The sequence below is a fragment of the Meles meles genome, chromosome 14 (genome assembly GCF_922984935.1).
Source record: "Meles meles chromosome 14, mMelMel3.1 paternal haplotype, whole genome shotgun sequence".
NCBI classification, from domain to species: Eukaryota; Metazoa; Chordata; class Mammalia; order Carnivora; family Mustelidae; genus Meles; species Meles meles.
The window spans coordinates 32,097,922-32,122,961 of NC_060079.1; the positions used below are offsets into that span (position 1 = coordinate 32,097,922).

Here is a 25,040-nt window from a genome sequence, read left to right on the forward strand (position 1 = left end):
CTGTGGGATATATTTAGGTCATTATATTACACTGATAATTGAGAAAAAGAATCTGTGTGAAGAGACCTGCGTGGGTTTCTTAAGTTCTGCAGAGGATGGCCATGGGGAGATCTTGAGGACAGCACTCTGTTTCCTTGAGGGTGATAGAGCACAGGAGGCCTCGGGGCTCTCAGGAGGGATGGGCGCTGGTCAGAAGTTCCTCTTGTCTAAAAATAAATTCCTCAAGGCACAGTGAAAACCCATTTCTCTGCAAAATCCCTCAGGAGCCCAAGTCCCGGTGGGAAGCCCTGGCGAGGTGTCGCGGGAGGGGAGATACAAAGATAGTGGTCTTAACAGCACACACAGACAGGGCTTCTTCCTCACTATAGCCGTATGAAGAAGGTACTATTGCCCCAATTTATAGATGAGAAAACAAAGTCATGGAGAAGTTGACTAACTGTCCCAAAATCATACTGTTGCAAAGCGGCAGAGTTGGGACTCGAACCCAGACCGTGACGCTCACCCCTGGGCTCAAGGATCTTATCGTTCAGTAGTGCTGAGGAGACACGTAACCAGATAAGGCCTCCCCCCCCCCCAAGATATAAAGCATGACAAACGAGGCATGACAGGTGCTGTGAAGGGGCTGACATGTTATTTGGGGCAGATGAACTTCATCAGAGGAATCGGAGAAGCGTTTGGGGAAATGGTGGTTCCCAGCAGCGCCTTGAAAGCTCAGTGGTCCTCAGACTCTGCTCCTGGGCAGTCTGGATGCATCTTCAGCTCCATACAAGTGTTTTGCCCCTAAGATGGAATAATGGCAGCTTCAGACTGCTGGTGAGAAGATGAAGCGGCTAATGATGTTTTTCTCATTTTAAGTTTTCCCATCACAAATTTTCTTGAGGCTCCGATCCCCGCAAACATGTATGTGCTCATAAGTGAGAATAAAAAAGAATATGCCCCAGATGAATAATCATGAAAGTCCCAGTCAATCTCCCATTCTCCCGCTTGTTTTGTCTGTGAGTTCTCCGCAGTTGCCATTTCCTGTTACATAGATAAGACCGCTGTCCTGTCTGCTAATACAGCGATTCCTTCTGTTCAGTGTGGAATTAAACAGAGGAGGTTATTACATGGCTCTCAAAGTATTCTGCCCCGGGGTGCCCCTCCCTGACTGAGGGGAGACCCTCCCCTGATTAGGGCCACGCACTCCTGACCAACTTCTTTCCCACCACAAAGACAAAGACAGATGAAGACGGGAGGAGAGCATCTCAGAACCCAGGGAATACAGGTGACTCCATGACCCCAGTGATGGTGGCCGATGGACATCAAGCTGGGAAGAGGCTGTGTGAGACGCACACGACTCTCCAATGCTGTGGGGACCACGGGAGAACACCGGCAGTTGGGCTGTGACACTGACCTCAGGCAGTTTGCGGTGAGGCCTAAAGGCAGAACTGTGGGTACACGGAGGCAACTTGGAACCTTCTGGGGCAGGACCACAGGCAGCTAGATTTGCCTAGAAGAGTTGCCATGTTATTCTTACATGTGGAACAAGCTGGACACGTGGGTGAAAAGGCTTCATGGTTCACTTTTGGGTGCCTGGGGGCTCCGTTGGTTAAGTGGCTGTTTCTTGGTTTTGGCTCAGGTCATGATCTCAGGGTCCTGGGAGTGGTGTACTTGTGGATTCTCCCTTTCCCTCTGCTCCCCACCCCCACTCACACCCACGATCTCAAAAATAAATAAATAAATCTTTAAAAAAAAAACCCAAAAAACTTGGTTCACTTGTCCCACATTCAAAACTCTCACTGTCTAAACTTTTGAGCCCAGGAAGAGAGCCAAGTTCATTAAATGGTGCACAGAACCGTGGCTGCTTCTACCCTCTAATTAGGAGAATGCTGTGGGCTCTGGGGACTTCCTCTGTGCCAGGGGAGGGTCACCAAAATGGCTCTGATGCAATCCTTGACTCTGAGGGCCTTCCCACTTGAGAATCCTGAACCATGGGGTTCTGCTCGCCTTGATAACTCTCCTCCCGGCAAAGAAGGAGAAGACCAGGTGTGACCTGCTTCAGAGCAGGTCCTTCCACTCAGAGCAGGACACTCTGGTGCACAAAACTTCACCGCCCCAGGAAGCCATCGGCCAATGGGGGCGCTTTCCACGAAACAGGGGCCGCATCTGGAATTTGTAGGCTCTACAGAGGCCTCCTATCAGGGTATATGGACTCAGAAAAGTATATATCACACAACTTTTCACACATGGAAACCATCTAATTCCCCTGAAACAATGAAAACATAGAATACAATCCAGGCCCTTCTACAGTGGTTTTTGTAATTCTTAAGAAATCAGAAAAGTAAATAAAACTGGAAAAGTGTGCCCTCCGGTGGGGAAACAGTGAACTAACCACATGCTTCAAATGGTTCTGGCAAACACAATGACAGCCCAGAAATCACACTTTAAGCGCGCTCACGGGGAAATAGATCTGTCGGGGGACAAACAGGAGCCCCCACGGTGGGCTTAGCGTGGGTCTGGCCCTCAGGGAACCAGCTCTCTTGTTGAGACTAGGAGACTCTCAACACTAACAGAGCCAGACCAGCCAGTGAGAAATGTGATTACGGAGCGCTGTGGCACAGAGGAGGGAACACAATGCAGAGGTGGGAGGAGTAGGTTTGAATCGGCTCTGCTCCTGAAAAGCTGTATGACCCTGGGAAAAGCTTGTTTCTCTACTGGCCTTAGTGTCCCGGAAAATAAAGGTGCTAATTCCTCTCTCGAAGGGCAGCGGCAACGGTCAAATAAGATTCGTGACAGCGCTTTGTGTCTGGAAGCATAATGGATACTTACTTTGTGCTCTGGGTTTTACTCTCTAGACCAACCGACCAGCTGGGGGACCTTAAGGAGCTTACAGTCAAGCTCAGCGAAGGCAGAACCCAGAGAAGTCCCTGACTGTTAGCACGCAGAGCCGCCTTACAAAGCGATTTGAAAAGGCATCCCTTGGGGCACCTGCGTGGCTCACTCATTAAATGTCTACCTTCAGCTCAGGTCATGATCCCAGGGTCCTAGGTTGGAGCCCTGCATTGGGCTCTCTGCTCTGCAGGAAGCCTATTCTCCCTCTCCTGCTCCCCCTGCTTGGGTTCCCTCTCTTGTTGTGTCTCTCTCTGTCAAATAAATAAAGTCTTGAAAAGAAAAAGGCATCCCTCTGGGAGCTGACTTGCCCCAATGAGAAGACACCCCTGTGGGAAGAAGTATTAGACAGATGTCACTGCTATGGTAGCCACTGGCCTTGTGTGGCTATTTAAATTTAAATTAAATAGAATTTACAATCCAGTTCCTCAGACACATTAGCCATAGTCCAAGTGCTCAAAAGCTACATGAGGCTAGGCCTAGCTAACTAGACATTGCAGATCAGATAAATAGACAGTAGATGAAGAGACAGACAAACAGAGAATAGATAGAAACAGTTTTTAATTCTTTGCCCCTGTTTTGTTTTTTGTTTGGGGGTTTTGGGGGAGTCGTTTGTTTTTTGTTTTTGTTTTTTGATCTGCTCTTTTTCTGCCTTCTCTGGTTTCAACTGAACCATTTCTATGGTTTCATTTTCTCTCCTTTCTTAGCATAATAATTTACTTCTCTTATAATTTCCTGAGCGGTTGCCCTAGTGTTTGTAATATACATTGACAACTAATTTAGTCTTTTTTACAGTTTTTAATTCTTGTTAATGTATAGTTATATTAGTTTCATGTATATAATACAGTGATTCAGCACTTCCATACATCACCCAGTACTCATCCCAAGTGTTTCCTTAGTTCCCATCACCTATTTCCCATCCTCACCACCCACCTCCCCTCTGATAACATCAGGTTGTTCTCTATAGTTAAGAGTCTGTTTCTTGGTCTCTCTCTTTTTTCCTTTTGTTTTGTTTCTTAAATTCTACAGATAAGTGAAATCATATGGTGTTTGTCTTTCCCTGACTTATTTTGCTTAGCATTATACTCTCTAGCGCCATCTATGGTATTGCAAATGGAGAGATTTCATTCTTTTTGATGGCTGAGTAATATTCCATTGTGTGTGCGTACCACATCTTCTTCATCCATTCATCAATCAATGGATATCTGGGCTGCTTCTGTATCTTGGTTATTGTAAGTAATGCTGCTATAAACACAGGATGCATGTATCCCTTTGAATTAGTGTTTTTGGATTCTTTGGGACAACTAATCTAACTTTCAAGTAATATTATATCACTTCTTGGGTAATGCCGGTAACTTCTAAGAAAGTATTCCCAAAAATAAAAGACAAAGAGAAAATCTTATAAAAAGAGAAAAACAAACCTCACTTTATCTTTAAAACGACATAGATAAAAATTACATCAGACAGCTCTGTAGAAATCAAGCAAGCAGAAGAGAATAGAGTGAAATATTTCAAGTGTCAAAAGGAAAAACCCACTAGCCAGGAACTCTGTATGCAACAAAATTATCCTTCAAAAGTGAAGGAGGCAAAAAAATTTCATTTCAAGACAAAAATTGAGGGAATTTTTCAGCAGTAGACCTGTCTCTTATGCAATGTTAAAAATTCTTCAGAGAAGGAAAAATGATATAAGTTAGAGACTTAGATGAGGTAAAGAGAAGAGTGTTAGAGACGGACTAAAGGTAAAATACAGTGTCTTATTTTTCTTATTTTGAATAATTTTCATTAATTCTTAATTCTTATTTTTAATTGATCTAGCACATAACAGTTTTTCAAAATAGTAAGAGCAACAGCATATTGGGTGATTATAGCGATGGATAAGTGGTATGAATGACAACAGTGTCATATGTCTATGTCGTTTTAAAGATAAAGTGAGGTTTGTTTTTCTCTTTTTATAAGATTTTCTCTTTGTCTTTTATTTTCTGCAGTTTGAATATAGTTTGGTTAGATGTAGCTTTTTGATAATTATCCGAATTGGTATTCTCCAAGCTTCCTGGATCTGTTCATTGTTTGTAATTAATTTTGGAAAATTCTTAACAAAGAACAAGAGCAATAGGAAGTTACAAATATGGTAGATTTTAATCCAACAATATCAATAATCACTTGAAACATGAATGATTTAAAAATACCAATTAAAAGCAAACTATCAGAACAGACTTTAAAAAACAAGACTTTACTTTATGCTGTATAAGAAATCCACTCTAAACATAAATACACAGATTAAAACTTAAGGGATAGAGAAAGATATACCATGCTAACATTAATTAAAAAAAAAAAAAAGCTGGAGTAGCTACATTAATTTCAGACAAAATGACTTCACAACAAAAAAAATTATTAGGGATAAAGGAAACATCACATAATGATAAAGGGGTGAATTCCCCAAGAAGATATAACAATCCTTGTGTATGTGCCTAACAACAGAGCATCAATATACGTGAAGCAAGAACTGATAGAACTACAAGGAGAAAGAGACAAACCAACGATTATAGTCGGAGACTTCAACACCTCTCTATCAGTAATTGACAGATAGAGCAGCCAGAAAATCAGGATATAGTTGAATCCAAAGCATCATCAGCCCCCTGGATGTGACATTTATAGATCACTTCATCCAGCAACAGCAAAATACAAGTTCTTCTCCAGCTGACATGGACTATTCACCAATTAGACCACATTCTGGGTCATAAAACACACTTTAATAAACATAAAAGAATGGAATTCACACAAAACAGCTCTCAGATGACAATGGAATTAAATTAGAAATCAATAATAGAAATAGTTGAACAATCTCCAAGTATTTGGTGATTAACAAAACACTTCTAAATAACACATGAGTCAAAGAGGCAATATCAAGAGAAATTTAAAAGTATTTTGAACTAAATGAAAATACGACTTATTAAAGTTTGTGGGATGCAGCAAAGCAGTGCTTAGAGTGAAATTTATAGCACTAAATGCATATGTAAGAGAAGAAAGATCTAAAGCAATAATCTAAGCTTCTGAGAAAGCTAGAAAAAGAGCAAAAAAAAAAAAAATCCAAAGGGAAAAAAACAAAAACAAGACATAATAAAAATTTGAGCAGAAATCAATGTCATTGAAAATAGGAAATCAATGAAACAAAAAACTAGTTCTTCAAAAAAAAAAAATCAATAGATTGATAAACCTCTAAGCTGGCTATCCAAGAAAGAGAGAAGACACAATATTACTAACAGAAATAAAAGAGAGGCCATCACTACTGGTCCCATGGATATTAAAAGGATAATAAAGGAATATTGTGAACTCCACACCCACAAGTCTGATAAACTCGATGAAATGGACCAATTCCTTAAAAGATGTATATAGATGACAGAAAGATAAAGGACCCTTGTGATTATATTCAGGGCCCACTCTAGACATCCAGAATTTATCTTCCCATCTCAAGATCTTTAATCAGACCTATGGAGTCCTTTTGCCATAGAAAGGACCATATTCCCAGGTTTCCAGGTTTAGGACATGGATGTCTTTGGGCAGGAGGAGGAGCTATCACATGATCCATCTACCACACCTGAGAACGAGGCAGAAAGGGCACACTGAGAAGTAAGTGGATAATTTTTTAAGTAGCTAAGAGATAGCATACTGGGAAATCAAGTATGAACTTTTTTGAGATTGGAGTCCACTAAGCCCACTAATCTACTGGCAACAGTCTATGAAACTGGAAGATCCTTGTTATTGAAATCAACCAAGGTTGGGATTTTTTCTTGGCACAGAAATGAAGCACAGTGGAATGAGACAGTTGTTGACAAGAGTTTTGAACTGATGGAACTATAAAGCAAAAATAGAGATGGGTGGTTCAAGCTCTTCGGGACAATTGTGGGAGGCTGTGATGAGCTAAAACAGCTATGGAAGGAACAACCGAGTGAACAGGGAAAGAGGAACAGGAGACCAGAGTCAGCATGACTTGTGTAAGTTATTTCAGAAGTGAAAGTTTCTACCCATGACAAGGAGGGGATGTGGCCAAGGGATTGGTTAGTTTGATCAGGATGAAGATGAAAATCACTGAAGCAAAGGGGACCAAGGGACTGAGCCACCCAGGAGCCCCACTGGAAGATATTTTTAGATACTATGACATTGTAGGCTAATTTGGCTGGATATAAAATTTTAAACTCAAAGGAATTTTTCTTCACTACTTGGAAAAAATCCTCCTTCTTCTTATATTCAATGATGCTTTTGATAAATCTGATTCTCTTTCCTTTGAGAATAATCTTTTTTCCTCTTTAAGCTTTTCGACTATTCTTTCTTTGATATTCAAAAATTTCACTATAATCAACACTACTCTCTGTCTTCACACTGTGCTTGGTTTTTCTTCATGGCAATTATCACTACTGAATAATATATTCTATATTTGTTTCTCCCTCCTTTCACTAGCATATAAACTCCATGAGAAGAGCACAATATTCTGCTCACTACTGTATATATCATGCCTAGACTAGTGTCTGAAACACAATAGGTGCACAATACAGACTGAATTATGGTTCTTTACCCTCTAGGTTTTGCCCACTAAATTCATTCCGTTCCTCAAGAAATCACAAGAAACTGGAAGCCAAATTCTTAAATTACCACATTATGCTTTGAATCTTTGTGTCTTTTCCTATCTGTTCTGATAATCTTGGCAGATCTCCCAGGACAAAGGACTTCTCACTTTTCTTTTGAGACTAGAGACTTCTGTAAGTACTTGGTTCTCAGATGCTTTTTCTTAAGCTTTCTGAAAGGTAAAGGGCCTCTGCCAAGCTGGAGGCAGCAGGTAGGGAGTGGGGGAACAAGACACACCCCCAACCCCCTTAACTAAAAAGATCCCTGTCCCTATCCTAGGTTTTTTTGTTTTTTTGTTTTTAAAGATTTTATTTACTTATTCAACAGAGAGATCACAAGTAGGCAGAGAGGCAGGCAGAGGGAGAGGGGGAAGCAGGCTCCCCGCTGTGCAGAAAGCCAGATGCAGGACTTGATCCCAGGAACCTTAGATCATGGCCTGAGCAGAAGGCAGAGGCTTAACCCACTAAGCCACCCAAGTGCCCTCTATACCAGGTTTATAAGATGCTTATACTCAAGGTGGGATGGGAGTTAGGGAGGAGAACAGATACAACCTCTATCCACTGACTCAGACACTAGTGGATTTCACCCTTTATCCTGCCTTCCATACCTTGAACCCAACTTCTCACATTTCAAGTGTATCCACCCTGTAACTCTCAGAAATTGTTAAGTGATCCCAATGAGATGCCTTTTAAAAGACTGGCACTGAAAAAAATAAAAAATAAAACACTGCTGCTGCCAGCATGATTTCCACATTATCATTAATGGGAATCATTTATGCAAGTGGCATCTTGCTGAAAGTTAACATAATGAATTACATACTTGCCAGGATCACTTCCTGACAAAGACTGCCAAGTTCAAAAATTATTAAAACACTAATAAGAAGCCAAGCTGCTATGGCACCAGAATTTATTGGTACGTGTTTATTTTTTAATAACCAACTTTCTTTTTTATAAACTTGTAAAGCTTAAATGATTAAGTTTTTATTCCTTTGAAGAAAAAACATTTTGCAAAAATATTTTATGTGAAATAATAACACAAATACAAATAAACAACTGTGTACAAAATAATTTATTACAGCATTATATAGGTTGGCATTATTTTACAGTGAGTTTTTTTTCTCTTAACAATTACGAATCTAAACAGCTTAGAGTGAAGGAAAACCATTTTAATTAGAATGGATTCTCTAAATAAAATCTCCCTTTTTGAATTCATATTTGCCTTAAAGGGATGTATTAATATTAGACATATTTACACAGTTCTGAAAGAAATATACTGAATGATTCCAATATTGTTTTCTGTACAAGATAAAACAAAAAACCTATACTCCCACCCAAAAATATTGCTCAACAATGTTTTAATAGTTAAACTAACAATAGTTTAAATTCTCATTTTGCTGATACAAAAACGTATTTAAGAGTCAAAGCATGGCTATAAGAGTAACAATGTTTCCTTATAATCTGTATTCTTCCCTATTAAGCTCCCTTGAAGCACACCACTTAGATATAAACTACTTGTTAACACCTGAAGCAATTTAATCAAGATAGCATAATTCTTACACATAGGTCCTTAAAAGACTGATCTGGGGATATGCAACAAATTTACCAGTGAATTGATATGATTAAGAGGCAAACCAGTCCCCACATTCTGAATCATCTACATAAAACTGGAGTACCCTTATTCAACAGAAAGTATCATTTTCATGGATATTAAGGAGGAAATGGTACATCATCAAAAAATTAAGGTGGAAAAAAGGGCAAATTGAAATAAATTTAAAAATAAACCTCTACATTGCCAAAAAAAGTTTCATGTTGTTTTTAAAATATAGTTTACACTTTAAAACTGATGTGCTTTAATCAAAAAGCAACCAAATAAACAATAATACAACAAACCAATAACAGATCAAAACACAGATTCTGAAACCAGGATCTAAAGAAAATACTACAGTGGGGCTGTATACAACTGAGGACAATAAGAAATTATAGTCATACAACAGAAGTGACAGCACCCATCACAATGCTGATGATCTTAAAGTTTAAGAAAACTGCACAGGTATAAACAGGTAATTTTCAAAAGAGTTTATGTAAATTGACAGGGTCAGATAAAGGATAAAATAAGTTTACAGAATACTCCACTGCCAAATTCTATCCAACTATTTCATTTCATACCTATATTAAAATATACCCTGAAAAGGAAACCCCGATCTGAATTCAGCTCTGAGTCTTATAGGAGTCGACTTTCTATGGGATTTCAAATTTCGTTTGCCAAGACATCATGGTTGCCTGTATGGTTGAGTGCCACACCGGGACCGTCTGCTTCGTTCGCACCGGGCAGGAAAGCGGAAGTGAAAGGAAGCAGGTTATGACAGGCCACCCTGTATTCTTCATACTGGGAATTACAGTTCCCAAAGCTGCCATCAAGCAGTGCCTCGGAAACCTTTAGTAAAGTCTATTTAAAAAGGCGAGAATAAAAATAATTGTTAAGAAAAAAGGCTGGGTTACTAATCACTTTAATAACCAAAAGTTGCCAGGTGTTAATTAAGCAAAAGAAAACTGGCAAGGCCTCAGGGTAAAATAACTTCTTGCTACTCACAGTTAGTAATCACCTCAAAACAGGAACATTTTCTTTTTTATTTTTTTTTTAACTTAAATTCAATTACTCAACATATGGTGTATTATTAGTTTCACAGGTAGAGTTCAGGGATTCATCAGCTGCACACAACACCCAGTGCTCATCGTATCATGTATCCTCCCCAAGGCCAATCACCCAGTAACCCCATTCCCCCACCTACCTCCCCTCCAACGACCCTCAGTTTAGAACAGGAACATTTTAGAAATCAATTCTGCAAAGTCTTAAAAAATGGCAAAATTCTACTGCTTGAAAAAGCGACTGAAACTAATCACTACAATGAAAATGTCCTTTATTAACTACAGTAGTTCCCATTTCCTGAGGGCTTACTATGCGCAGGCAGGGAGTAAGCCCTTTGCAGGGCAGTATTTCGGTGAACCTTCCCACGAAGCAGGTAAGTGGTACAGACACAGCCGGTGTTACTGTGCCTCGCTTTACTGCGCTTTGCAGATACTGTGTTTCTTACAAATTGAAGGCTATGGCAACCTGGTGTCTGCAATTCTACTGTCACGATTTTCCCAACTGTATTTGCTCACTTTGTGTCCCTGTGTCATATTTTGGTGATTCTTGCAAATATTTCAAACTTAGTCACTATTATATTTATTATGATGATCTGTCATCAGGGATTACAACTCGCCAAAATCTCAGATGACGGTTAGCATTTCTCAGTAATAAACTATTTTTTTAACTAAGGCATTTAGATTTTTTTTTTTTTTAGACATAACACTATTTTACACACTTGACGGACTACAGTACAGTATAAGACTAACTTTTATATGCACTGGGGAACCAAAAAATTCACCAGACTCATTTTGTTGTGCTATTCACTTTATCAGCAGTGGTCTGGAGCCGAACCCATAGTATCTCCCAGGTATGCCTCTGTTTTCATCCTCATCTTATAAATGAGGAAGAGGAAGGCAAGAAGTGGAAATCTGCCTAATGTGTGTGACACAGATCATAACTGATAGAGCTGAGATCCAAATCCAGACATAACTCTGAAGGCCCACTCAAGAATTATGTTGTAAAGACCCATGTTCTGTCAGAGCACTCCGTATCCACAAATTTGCCCAAATCAATCTGAAAAATCTTACCTTTACATTTTTATCTTTTATACTTTCATCCAATCTAGTGGCAATAGCAATTGCTTTCTCTTGCCTTGACTTGTCCAGAAAATACATCATTTTAGCCCCTGAAATACCAAGAAACTACAAAATGAGTGAACTCCAAGATCTTAAAATTGATTCAACTGACATCGACCAGTGACTTCAAATAGGGTTCCAAGCATTTAATCAGCAGTGGGTTGGAGCTGACTCCTACCCAGAACTTGGGATCCAGATGCAAAGTCTCCACCCAACTCCCAATTCAATGACATCCTACTGACAGACTAGGGTTTATATTATGACAAAATGCTGCAATTCAGGGCTTCTTCTGTCAAAAAGAGATGGTTGTCAAACACTTACCAGGAGACCAGATTTAACAACCACCCCTCCCTCTGGAAATGCTAAAGCTCAAATTATAAATATGGGCTACCCTGTAGCTAAAATCATTTTTTAAAGATGATACCTTCAAATAAAACAAATAAGGAATAAATTACTGTCACAGAGAAGTGTGGCAGAGGGACAAAAAGGAAAACGCTTGCATGTTCACAAAGAAAGTAAGTAATTCTTTAAAAGGTTTTTTTTTTAATCCCTATTCCTGGGTGGTATTTTTTCTGCATCCACTAAAATGATCATATGGTGTTTACCCTTTCTCTCTCATTGAGGCAATGTTTCACACTGATCTGCAAATACTGAACCCTTGTAACCCAGGAGGAAATCCCACTTGATTGTGGTGAACGATTTTTTAATGAATTGTTGGATTCAGTTTGTTAATTTTGTTGAGGATTTTTGCACCTATGTTCATCAGGGATATTGGCCTGTAGTTCTCCTTCTGTACTATCTATATCTGGTTTTGGTATCAGGATAAGGGTGACCTCATAGAATGAATCTGCAAGTTTTCCCTCCTCTTCTGTTTTGGGGAATAGTTTGAGAAGAATAGGTATTAACTCCTCTTAAATGTTTGGTAGAGTTCACCTGTGAAGCCTTCCCTTTCACAGTGGAGACAACAGGTATTTTATTTTTTTAAAGATTTTTATTTATTTATTTGACAGAGAGAGAGAGATCACAAGTCGGCAGAGAGGCAGGTAGAGACAGGAGGAAGCAGGCTCCCTGCTGAGCAGAGAGCCCCGTGCGGGGCTCGATCCCAGGACCTGAGATCATGACCTGAGCTGAAGGCAGAGGCTTAAACCGCTGAGCCACCCAGGCGCCCCAACAACAGGTATTTAATAGCCGCTTTCTCCATGTCTGTATCTCCTATATCTCCTGGTCCATACTCTATGCTCATTTTTCTCTTAGACTTTTAACAATTTATACTGTTTACTGTTAATTTATAAGAGCTCTACATACATTATTAGCTTTTTATTAGTTGCATATCTGTAAATATTTTTTCCAACTGGCCTTTTGACTCTTCTTCTAAATTTTTATTTATTAAGTAATCTCTTCCCCTAACACAGGGCTTGAGCTCGCAACCCTGAGATCCAAAGTCACATGCTCTACTTGACAGAAGGTGCCCTAGCCTTCTGACTTTCTTCATGGTGTTTTTGTTTTTATGTGGCAAAAATTACCTTTTTCTTAGAATTTCACATATTTGGGAAGGCATTTCCCATAATAATAATAAAGAGGGGTGCCTGGGTGGCTCAGTGGGTTAAAGCCTCTGCCTTTGGCTCAGGTCATGATCCCAGGGTCCTGGGATCGAGCCCCGCATCAGGCTCTCTGCTCAGCAGGGAGCCTGTTTCCTCCTCTCTTTCTGCCTGCCTCTCTGCCTACTTGTGATCTCTGTCTGTCAGATAAATAAAAAAAAAAAATCTTAAAAAATAAAAAAAGAAAAGAAAAAAGAAATGTTTTCTTTCATTATCCTGTATTCTTGAAGAGAAATTATCTGTCCTTACTACCAAGAAGCTGTCATTTTTCGTAGGAAATAATTTTTTTCCATAGACACCAGAATCAAAAAGTTTCCCTTTAGAACAAGAAAACTTAGGTTGAAATATTTAAGTATATGGCTTACTGCAGGAGCATAATTATACACTTCTTGCTGTCCCCAATGCCTTTTCCACAATCTTTTGTCCAGTTTACCATCTTATCTATCCATGCCATTTTGTCATTTTATGAATTTGTATAAACTGCCTAAAATCCTTCCTGTAACTGCAGGATATAAATAAATCCTCAAAATACAAAACATATGAAGTAATAAAAATACAAGAAAAAAAAAGATCACTCATAACCACAAAATGTGAACGGAAACAACTAAAGCCCCATATGTATTTCTTTTTAGCCTTTATCCCATGTAGGCTTTTTTTTTTTTAACATAGTTGAGATTATATTGTATGTTAATTCTGTGTACATACTATAAAATTACTTACTTCTGTTATTACAAATTTTTTGAATAAACATTACTTTACAGGACTGCCTGGTTTTCTATCTCATTACAAACTTACTACCATTTCCCCACATACTAGACATACATTAAATTTGTTTTCATTCTCTTCCCTACACTTACACACAGCATTTCAGTTACCATCTTTACACGTAAAGCCCTATCTCTGCTTTGGATTAATCTTTAAAATTATTTGCAAAAGTATGACCACAGCAAGAAATCACAGATAATGTGAAGCTTTTTTTTTTTTTTTAAGATTTATTTAATTTAGGGGCACCTGGGTAGCTCAGTGGGTTTAAGCCTCTGCCTTCAGCTCAGGTCATGATCTCAGGGTCCTGGGATCAAGCCCCGCATCAGGCTCTCTGCTCAGCGAGGACCCTGCTTCCCCCTCTCTGCCTACTTGTAATCTCTGTCTGTCAAATAAATAAATAAAGTCTTAAAAAAATTTTTTTTTTTTAAATTTATTTGAGTGCACACACACGAAGGCGCAGGGGAGAGAGTCTCACGCAGATTCTTGCTCAGCACACAGCCTCACGTTGGACTCAATCCAGTGTAAGGGCCTATTTAGCCAGAGTGATTTCATCTCAGTTAAACAGTAATTTTGTTGTTTATGCAGTAAAACTTAAACTGACCCTGCCCCCCACCCCAACTTACTTAAAAGCAAGTCTGGGAAACCAGTAGAATGTGGTCGACCAGTCCCTGATAACAGAGCCCAAATACAAGGGCGGGTCAGGTCAGGTGGAGGTAACAGAGCCGGAATGCAGGGATGAGTCGGGCCAGGTGGAGACATCCAATCAGTGGGGCGCGCATACTGTCTCCCTAGCTACCAAGGAGTGTGGGCCCTGCCTTTTGGGCACCAATTCTGACCAAGGTGATAGGCTAGTTCAAATATCTACTATGGGGTAAATTGTAATTCAGTTGGCCACCTGTGTGTGACCTAGCATGACTGTGCAGCTTTCTCTGTGTGTTGCAATCTCATTGGCCACCTGCGTGTGGCCAGGCTCAACGACATGGCCTTTGCTCTATAAAAGTTAGTCTGTGGGGCTGGGAGTCAAACGCTCTCTCTATAAGAGGTGGCCCCAAACGGTCGGTTTGATTCTTGGTGCTTGGAGCGAAATAAAGCTTTGCTTGACCTTTGCTTTGAATCAGTCGCGCTCCTCCTTTGATCACGGACCTAACAGCAGGACCCTGAGATCATAACTTGAGCTGACAGTAAGAGTCAGACACTCAAACAACTGAGCCCCCCAGGCGCCCCAATGTGAAGCTCTTACTCAGAATAACAAACTGCTTTCCTAAATGGCTCGGCCACTTTACACTCTCAGAAGCAAAATACTGAGTGCTTATTCACCATGTCTTTACCATACTTTCATCTCCTTTTTCCAAACCAACAAAAAAACCCTTTCTTATTTTGAAAGATCAAAAATGGTATTGTGTTAATTTCTTTTTCTATGATCATTTATAAGGCTGAACATCTTTCCAAACTTTCATTTTCATCACATTCTAACCTCTTCCATAAATGTTTTAACTCCAGGAGTCAGACACTGACCTGAAAGCAGATGCTGAAGAGAGGTAGCATTGTGTTTGAGAAAATCTTCATTAAAACTTTCCAAATCTTTGTTGACAAATATTTTCTGCATTTCTTGAAATAGAACTTTGCTCACAATGTCTGGAAGATTACTATGATTAGACACTATAAAAACAAAATATTTGGAATTAAAAATTTTTTCATCTGTTCTCTGAAACAAAATCAGCATCTTTAAAGACATTTACATTTACTATTAACCTTGATACATATTACATAGTAAAATATTGCTCCTTTTGAATATAAATATATTCTAGCTTAAACATGTACTAATTTTTAGCATATCCTTGCTAGTATGTTTAATTTATAGATGCACTACAAATATTATCTTTTTTTTGCTTTATATTATTGCAAATCTTTTTAATGTCCAACTTAACAGAAGGCTGCTGAACTGTCATATTCGCTTTTACATTAACATTACCTTTTGTATAACTTACCAGACTTAGAAAATTTAATTAAACATTCATGTAACCATGGGTGATTACTGTTGATGGCAAAAGCTCGTTTGACAGACTGCAGCATTAACAGAAACTTCCCTGTGTCAGAAAAGAAAATATAAAAGTAACAGCATGAATATTTATGTATGCTATTTTAGTCACTTTATTTTATCCTCACTAAATTCCAGTGACAAAATGTTACCTTTCCTGTAACATTCATAAGCAAAATTCAAAGCTGACTTTGGTTATCAAAGACAATTTTTATTTTCTAAAGAAAAGCTTGAAATCATGTAGAATTGAATGCCTCAGGTAAACAATTTGTATGACTGTTCAAACTATTCTCAAAATGGATTTGATCATAATATTCTGATTGCCCTGTAAAGTTTTGAGTAGCAAAGGAAAAAGGGATCAGGAGCCTTTGTGGAAGGCTGAAATGGAACTCTAACGATCTAACTGATAAAGATCACACTGAATACGTCACCAATATAAGTAAGGATAAACAACTGAATTCAAATGATTACCTTTTCTAAAATATATTTCAAATGCTAACAGATGAGTGTCAATGTTATCAGCAACAAGGTTCTTAAGAGGTATAAGGAACTTGATAGCTTCTTCTAATGGATTTTCTATCTATTTTGAAACAGAAAGGAAAATTACTATATTTAAAAACAGCGTTATACAAGTTAAATTTCCCCCCAAATCTCATATTAGTACATATCTAAAGTAATTTACAGTTCTCTTTATATGACCAAACAAGCAAGAAAACATTTTAAAACTATCATCTGTAAACAAATTCAAAATAGTCAACAATTTCAAAATGAAAATAGCTCTATTATTTTTTCTGATTATAAAATCAATATAATCTCATAAAACTCCAAAATGTCCAGGAAATTATTCCACAGGCTTAAGGAGATGGGACACCAAATACTGATAGCCCTTATTCTTGAAACATTTAAAGTAAGGAGACAAATACAATTGCATTGTGTAAGTAGAAAAAATTACCAGTTTAAAATCCTTATGCTAGATTCCACAGTAAATAAACCTGAAAGTTAAATATTTCCCTAAATCTGATCCCCAAATAACTACGGACACTTTGAGAAAATCCCAGAGATGAAGTGCTTTATCTTTGTAACTAAAACCTATCAAGATACACAAGATGTTTTCAGATGTAACAGATAATTGGCTGTTCTAACAAATTACCAAAAATCTAGTGTCAATAAAGCAACACAGAGTTATTATCTTGGCAGTTCTGTAAGTCTAAAGTCCAACATGGGTCTCTCCAGGCTCAAAAATCAAGAAGCCAGCAGGACCATGTCCCTTTTGGAGGCTCTAAAGGAGAGTGTGTTTCAATGACCTTTTCGGCTTCTCAAGGTTGCCCACAATCTCCGTTTGCAGCTCCCTTATTCCCTCTTCAGAACCAGATAACAGAGGACTGAGTCCTGCTCAGCTACTCCAACCCCCTCTCCTTTGAAGACCCACTGTGATTCTACTGGGCTCACCTAGATCATCCAGGCCAACTTCTTATTTTAAGGCCATCTGCCACATTAATTCCCCATTGCCGTGTAATACAACATATTTGCAAATTCTAGAATTTGGAATGTGGCCGGATTTCAAGGACCACTGTGCTGCCCACCACAACTACAATTCTATGGATCATTTGCATTAACCAAAATTTGCATATTATCACTAAAAAATAATTGACTACTATCATATTGACCCTGAAATATTAAAAACAGCTCTGATCTCTAGATTTAATTAAAACATGTTCATGACCAGAACAGAACAAAATAATGTAAATCCTACAAAGAAACACAGTAAATTTCATCTCACCCTTTCTAACTTTTCAGGTATAAGTTCTTCTTTGAGACCACTGGCTTCTTCTTCTTCATCATCCCTTTTTTTCTTTTGATTTTTTTGTTGACGTTCCCGTTCTGCATGCTTTCTCTCTTCTTCCAGTTTAGCCTTTTTCTGAGCTCTTCTTTGCTTGCTGAGCATTTTCTTCAATTCTTTGGCTGACAGGTTTTCTATAAATATCCAAATGAACACAAATTCTAAATCAAGGTTTCTATTTTCCTCACATTCTTCTGCAATACACAGTACTGCATTAAAGCAATATAGCTTTACGAGGGGAAAGGGGGAAGAGGCAAGGACACAGAGGTTTTTTAGAAAGTATATTCCCGTCTACAGCCATACCACCCTGAACGCGCCCAATCTCGTCTGATCTCGGAAGCTAAGCAGGGCCGGGCCTCGTTAGTACTGGATGGGAGAAAGTATATTCCCACAGCCCAGCACACACACCAGCACACATGAGGCAACCAGCAAATACTGTGACTAAAGTTAATCAATTAAAAAAAATTAATAAAACAAAATTAATCAATTTTGGCCCAGTTCCGCCTTGCACACAATACATGGCTTTAGGCAAATCACTTCATCTTGCTGAGCGGCAAGTCCCAATGAGCATGCAGTGGTGTGCTGACACTGATCCTCTTGGACTATGTCAAGGGTGAGTCGGACGTGTACACATACTTGTGATCTGTTCAGAAATCTGCCTCCACGCTACTACCTCTCAAATATCTGGAGACACTAACATTTTAGTGAATAAAAAGCTGTACATGTGTTCTCAATGGCACTATTATTTTCAACCAACTAGGCAGTAAAAGTTGTAAGAATACGTGTATTTCCCAAAAGGGCTCAAAGCTATTAAAAAGGAAAGAAAGAAAGAAAAAATTCAGACATTTCTATTTTTTCCAATTGGCCTTACTGAAGATAAAAATGATTGTGGGGAGCCTGGCTGGCTCAGTTGGTGGAATGTGGTACTCTTGATCTCAGAGTTGTGCGTTTGAGCCCCATGTAGGGTGTAGAGATTACTTAAAAAAAAATCTTTAAAAAATAAAATTAAATAAATAAATAAATAAATAAATAAGATTGCAAGTCATCCATTAGGGATACTTAATAAGTATCAGCTACAGAATAGGATCCCTCCCCCACCCACCGTTTTTTTAGCATATAAGTGACCTGATTTCATCTTCACATCCATTTGACAAGAAGCTTTTCTATATGTTGTTAATGCTAAAGACATTCTGAAATGTAGTTTTTTCAATCTTTTTATCACAAGTTCCTTTCCAGTTACCTGAATTTATTTCTTGTTGTTTGCTCTCATTGGTTAAGGGGTTATCATACAATTTCAAGTATATTTCAATCGCTGATCTGGCAGCCTTGAAATAGAAAGCATGTCTTCTGAGTGTATCTTCTAATCTCAAAAGGTCAACATAGGCACGAAGGGTCATCTTTCTCATGCAGTATGTATGGAAGTCAAATTGATCATCGGTTATCTCAAAAAAATGCTTAAAAAAAAAACCACAAAATTATTCCTTACATATATGTCAACGATGTCTATTTTTAAAAAGAAAATCATAAAAATCCCCAAATACAGTGTAAACAGTCACAATTCCACTTAGTTGCCCTCTCTACTGGGCAATCCTTAATACTACAAAGGACATCAAACTCTTCTTTGCATTCAACTGAAGTTTGTTATAACAATCCTTGGCCATTCCTTATAAATCATGTTTTGTGATGATACTCAATGTGTGTGTAATAAGTTAGATCAGATTTTTTTAAACTGAAATCAGTATATATTAATTTTTTGCTCTAAGGAAATATGTCTCCTTAGTATTCTCCCAAAATTAACATGACAAAGTTGAACAGAGCTCTGAATGACGGTCAAATATATATAGGTTCATATTAAATGTTTACAGATCAGACTACTCTACTCAACTTTAAGTTCTTTGAGGGTAAGCCCTGTCATCTCTATCCCCACTGTCTGGCATAGGGCGGAACATTGAATAAGCATAATTTTTGCCAACTCAAGAGAGAAGCTGCTTATCAGGCATGTGTGACCTCTTAATTTCCTACAGCCTCAAATATTTAATCTCAGTTAGGAATAAAGAAATGTATACAGCCAATTTCACAAAGTTGTTAAGGAGTCAAATAAGATATTTTAAATTTTATTGGACAAAGAGCATTATGATTTTTTCTCATTCAATAAATTCCCACTAATCTACCAACATTCTATTTTAGCAATGGTTCTTAATATGTAGTCTGTGTATAAATGAGCATAATAACATTTTCCCAAGGAGAGAGTTCAAGGCTTTCATTCAACTCTCAAAGCTCCATGGCCCCAGAAGTTAAAAAGCTAATTCCTTACATGGCAAGAAGACAATTAACATCGTTACTTCAAAACAATGTAAACTTTTATTTTCTTTCCTATGTGCATCTCTACCTCTATCTTCTTTCTTCTCCCCTATTTTAGCTTCTCTAAAAATACAAAGAAAAACGAATGATTCAATATGCAAAACCAGAGTAAGCTCTTCTCCTACTTCATCTGCCCTCTGTCCTGGGGGCCAAAGTAACTCACTGTGCAGAAGACACATTAGTAAGTGTCCACATTTCATAACTTTAGTTGTGTTGGTGATTAGAAATACTCTACACACAGAATTACTTTAAGTACCTGAGATTTTAAGGGAAGAACTCTAAGATAAAAAGAATAGGAGTACACAGTGTAGGGGGGGAAAAATGAGCATTTAACATTAGTTGATAACTTTAAGAATCATGCTTTAATAGGTTATGTTTGAAAACTGCATTCCTCTCATCAATAAGACAAACCAACTCATAAGAATTAACATGAACCTGTTTTGTTTTTTTTTTTTAATCAAAGGGTTACATATTTCATAAAGCTCTTCATGGTTAATGTAAATCAAGTTATGTCTAGTACCATAAGATCTTAAAATCCAATACAACTCAGGAAAAATGGCAGTGCCAATAATCAAGGAATACAAAATGAGATGATAACACCTATGAGATTACAGGACTTTATTTTAAAGTTGAGAAACATTTATGTGTAAAAAGGCAGATGCAAGTTTCCGGAGATACTCTAGCAGCTTTAGTAGACACAGTCTAAGTCAAGTCTTAGAGGGAGCCATAGGGAACCACAAACATTTAAGCCGCCTCTTTACCAGTTAACAGCCCACAGGCTGCCTCTCTCCAGTTAGTCTTCCATACATAGGGTAACCAACTTATCCCAGCTTGTCTGGGGCTTTCTCGGTTTTTCCAATGAAAGCCCTGTGTCTTAAGAACCTGCCCTGCCCCAGGCAAACCAGGATGTTGGTCACTCTATAGTAAGCTAACAGTGCTGGACAGCATAAGGCTAGAGTACATTAGGAAAAGTAGGACACTAACAAAATAATTTTGCTTTGGGAAGAAATGCTATATTGTAGAATCCTACTTATAAACAACTAAATAATCTTAGCTTGATTTTCTTTTTAAAAAATTCTTTATTTTGGAATAATTATAGATTCAGAGAAAGTTACAAAGTTAGCATAGAGATATTCTGTACACTTTTCTCAGTGTCCCCCCAGAAGTTATATCCTACACAACGACAGTATGAGAACAAACTAAAAAAACTGACATCGAAACAACATGGGTATATAGTTCCATATGATTTTATCCCATGTGTAGATTTATGTAAATACGACCACAATCAAGACACAGAACTAATCCATCACCACAAAGATCTCCCTAACACTACCTTGAGGTGATATAAGTCTCCAGATTTATAAAACATAAAAATCTACTAGCTGACACAAACAGGTGAAGTTAGTTTCCTCATACTTTAGCTAAACAATAACACAGTATGGTCACCTACCAGCTTCCTGCAGAAACTAGGTACCCAAATTTTAACATACAGCTCAGGCTTTTAAATCAATTTTCCCCTCATTATAAACTACCAGTTCTTTTGGGGCCAGGGGAAGGTAATGTTGGTAGGAATTGCTTAACTTGTCAAAATCAGGCTGGAATCAATGTTAAGTCAGTGAAGAACTGAGAAATGCTACTGATAGCTTACGAGTGTGGTTTCCTTTAAGAATTCCCTACTACTCCCTCTCTTCTCACCCAGATTCTCCCACTCCATTACTTCTCAGAGTTCCTGGAGGAAACCAACAAAAGCTCACATACAGAAAGGCAACAAAAACCTCTGACTCAAAAAATAATAATCAGACCAAATAGCGTAGTATGCGATCTGTGCCCTTTATAGAAAATCCGTCATTATAAAGCAGGCGTCAACTGGATCAGGATTAAGATGCGCTAGAAGATCAAGTTATGAACTGCCTATGGCTCTCATCTATTGGAAATTCTAGATCTTACCATAAAGTTTTAGAAATATGTATTACTGCTCTATTTCAGATATAAACCAGCACACTAAAATAATAAGAAACTAATCACCTGGAAAAATAGAAAAAGAAAGGAATTCTTAAAATAGTTTAAAGTTATTCTGAACACAAGTTTATATCCAATATTCTGAAGATGGTTGTTTTGTTTTTGTTTTTAATAAAACTCAAGTTCTAAACAGATTGGGCTGGACTTTATAACTGTTACATATAATCCTAAAATCCTTTGAGGGTGGTAAGATGCAAGCAGAGAAAGTATTACACTGGACCATTCCAGAATTCTAACATTTTAAATCCAATTACTAAAAGCTCACAGCAATATGTGTCATAGCTGAAACTAACCTTGAAGAGAGAATTCTTGAATGAATTTTTGAAGGCAAAAGAAAGGCCTAGCCCTTATTTGAACTTCTATTGTATTCATTGAAGGTGAAGGTAAACTGAAAAGTTGTATTTTTGAAAGGTGCTCATTTCTTTACAAAAATAGTTAAAATCCAGGCACAAAAGCAACTCATGCAGATACTTATAATAAATCTGTAAATTCTGCAATTACTCTTAAATCTTCACAAATTATATCATTAAGAATTATTTTAGATTGTTAATTTTATTAGAAATGAATTTTAGCATTAATCAATTAATAATTAATCTCCCTATTTGTACTAAGCATTCACACTTCAACATATAACCACTGGAAGAGTTAACTCTTACTTTTACTATAAAAGACTAGCTTACAAGTGGTCTACAAATAGGCTTTTTTTTTTTTTAAGATTTCATTTATTTATTTGAGAGAGAGCAAGCATAAGAGAGAAAGAACAAGCGGCAGGAAGGGGCAGAGGCAGAGGGAAAAGCAGGCTCCCCGCGGTGCAGGGAGCCCAATACAGGACTGGATCCCAGGACCCTGGGATCATGACCTGAGCCAAAGGCAGATGCTTAACTGACTGAGCCACTCAGGCACTGCCCCCCCTCTCTTTTTTTAAATCTGTGTCTAGTTCTTTCTGTCCTCAAGGACTAACAAATCCAAAATCAAAACAGTAAAGTTTCTAGCAATAATTATGTAACATGAACAGAGGGTGACAATGTCTGCCATATTTTGATCTCTGATAGCCAGTGATTTCCTGTAATCTTTTTTCTTCAAAAATGCTACCAGTCAAATCATATTTCTTGAACTAGATATAGCCGATCTGACATTACAGAATTTTATTTCATGCTCCTCAGCCAACATCACTATAAATTCAAGGGAGAGCATAATCTAAATGAAATTTAGTAATGGCACTGCTAGTCTTCATATTCTAACAATCCTCAATAAATATCACAAAGAAATGTGTGGTCATTAATGTTAGGAGGACTGGGGCTGAAGCTGGAGATATGATTATAATGATCTTAAGGATGTGCAAATTTCTTTCTTCTGGGTCACCTCAGAAGTTTCACACGGGAAAACAGCCAAAGTGACTGCCGAGTGCAGACAGCAGGCTCACCTGACTACGCCGCCTGTGGCTTTATACTGCGTCAGCATGGGAGCAGGGGGTGCCGATTGAGCCCCCAACTGAGGGCTGCTGAGGACTGCCTCAGGCGCGCTTTTGTGGCTCTTTTCCTCCTGTTGTCCATTTGGAAGGAGAGTGCTTCAGAGATGACAAAGAACAGGAAAACAAAATTCACACAAAGGAAAAGAAAAGTCCCCTCGCTAAGGCACATCACACATAATCCTAAAAGCAAGTAATACAATAAGCCTGCAAACCAGATGCAGACTGCTGTTCACAGAGAACAATATCCTGGGAAGACAAACTGGAGAGAGGCTGACTACAGAGCAGATCCTGACGTAAAGGGGAAAGAGGTGGCCATCCGCTTGTGTGTCCTGCTGGGCGAGTGATGAAATCAAACAATGGCCCAATTATGAAACACAAATTCTGAATGTATGTTAATAATAGCAATAATGGCTTGATAGATCAATCTTTTCCTTCTTCCCTCAGACCAAATTATGTAGACACATCACAATCATAACCAATTGAGGATCAAAAAAGCAGACATCTGTTCACAACTTCTGAATGTCTGAAAGGCTAACGATCCAGATTTCTTTCCACAATGAAGCTTCCAAAGTAGTCAGAACAGGTAGAGGATCCCATGTAGAAATCAACCTGCTTTTTTCGTCACCTTACAGGAGAAAAATAGAGTCAAAATTCTACAACTTACCCTTTCTACTTCGTGGCATTTTTTCAAGGCATCCCCGTACCTCCCCAAACGCTGGTAAGCTGAAATGCATTCGGTCTGAAACCACATACACTGCATTTCATTTAGATTTTCCATGGCAGATGTTCCTTCCTGCAAGGGAAGCATTCACAAATATAGGAAGCAAACAATAAAAGAGATCCTATAAAAACCTCATTTTCTCTTTTACAACTTTGACTACAAGTATTACTATGACAATAAATAGCAATAAACAACTATCTCAAGGTGCTTCCGAAGGCTCCTGCTGATTCAAAATCACATGTCTTATTTACCCAGCTCTGTCGGGGTATTCAACACTCTACCCAGGAAAGGCACCAAACTGCTGAAGCTAAGTTTTGAACACCACAGGGTCGCCTGGTGGCTCAGCTGGTGAAGTGTCTGACTCTTGATAGCTCAGGATTGTGAGCTCAAGCCCTGTGTTGGGCTCCACACTGGGCGTGAAGCCTCCTTAATGAATGAATGAACCATTTAAGACAGTAATCCTATGAAGCCTATCTTCTTTTTAAGCAAACGCTATTTAACCTCTCCGGGTTGGCTGAGGGTCACTATGATTGATGTACACCCACTATTGCTGAATCTGTTAGGAATAGTTCTAAGCCTGCTTTCTAGGTTCCCAGTCTCCTCCCTTCATCTTAGGCCATTGGTTGATACTTTCTTCATGTCCATGTGTCTGTTTCCTGTTCCTTGCCAATTTCTCTCATTTGCAGTGGGCTGACAAAACCAAATAATGGTATTTGGGAAGAACAGTTGTTAACTTGGGTTCAATGAGAATTCTGAGCAGAGTGAAAGACTTATGGAGGGACACTGAAGCTTTGTCACAATTCAGAAGAGTTATTTCAAATATATTTTATGTGACCCACCAGGGAAGATGGTAAAGGTATACATACATAAATAACTTCAGCCTTCAATTCTTTTTCACACTCATTTTTGGGTGACCAGTTCAATTTTCAACATTCTCATTAAAAGTATAAGAACTGGTTATCTTGGGACACCTGG

At 38.3% G+C, this 25,040-nt stretch overlaps 1 protein-coding gene across 8 annotated transcripts in view; it reads right to left on the reverse strand.

Annotated features, from left to right (window-relative positions):
• Positions 1 to 8,538: 8,538 nt before the first annotated feature.
• NAA16 (N-alpha-acetyltransferase 16, NatA auxiliary subunit) overlaps positions 8,539 to 25,040 on the reverse strand; it is a 65,734-nt gene continuing 49,232 nt past the window's right edge. For 6 of the 8 annotated variants that reach the window (XM_046028361.1, XM_046028359.1, XM_046028360.1 and 3 more), the window contains 8 exons: positions 24,009 to 24,137; positions 18,734 to 18,947; positions 17,434 to 17,627; positions 16,125 to 16,233; positions 15,604 to 15,702; positions 15,131 to 15,274; positions 11,205 to 11,302; positions 8,539 to 9,933 (listed from right to left, as the gene is read on the reverse strand). In XM_046028361.1, coding sequence (XP_045884317.1) covers positions 9,736 to 9,933; positions 11,205 to 11,302; positions 15,131 to 15,274; positions 15,604 to 15,702; positions 16,125 to 16,233; positions 17,434 to 17,627; positions 18,734 to 18,947; positions 24,009 to 24,137 — 1,185 coding nt within the window. In that variant the 3' untranslated portion in view covers positions 8,539 to 9,735. Of the gene's footprint in view, positions 9,934 to 11,204; positions 11,303 to 15,130; positions 15,275 to 15,603; positions 15,703 to 16,124; positions 16,234 to 17,433; positions 17,628 to 18,733; positions 18,948 to 23,296; positions 23,441 to 24,008; positions 24,138 to 25,040 lie in introns of those variants that run through there. The other 2 variants (XR_006821499.1, XR_006821500.1) reach the window with 2 other exon arrangements.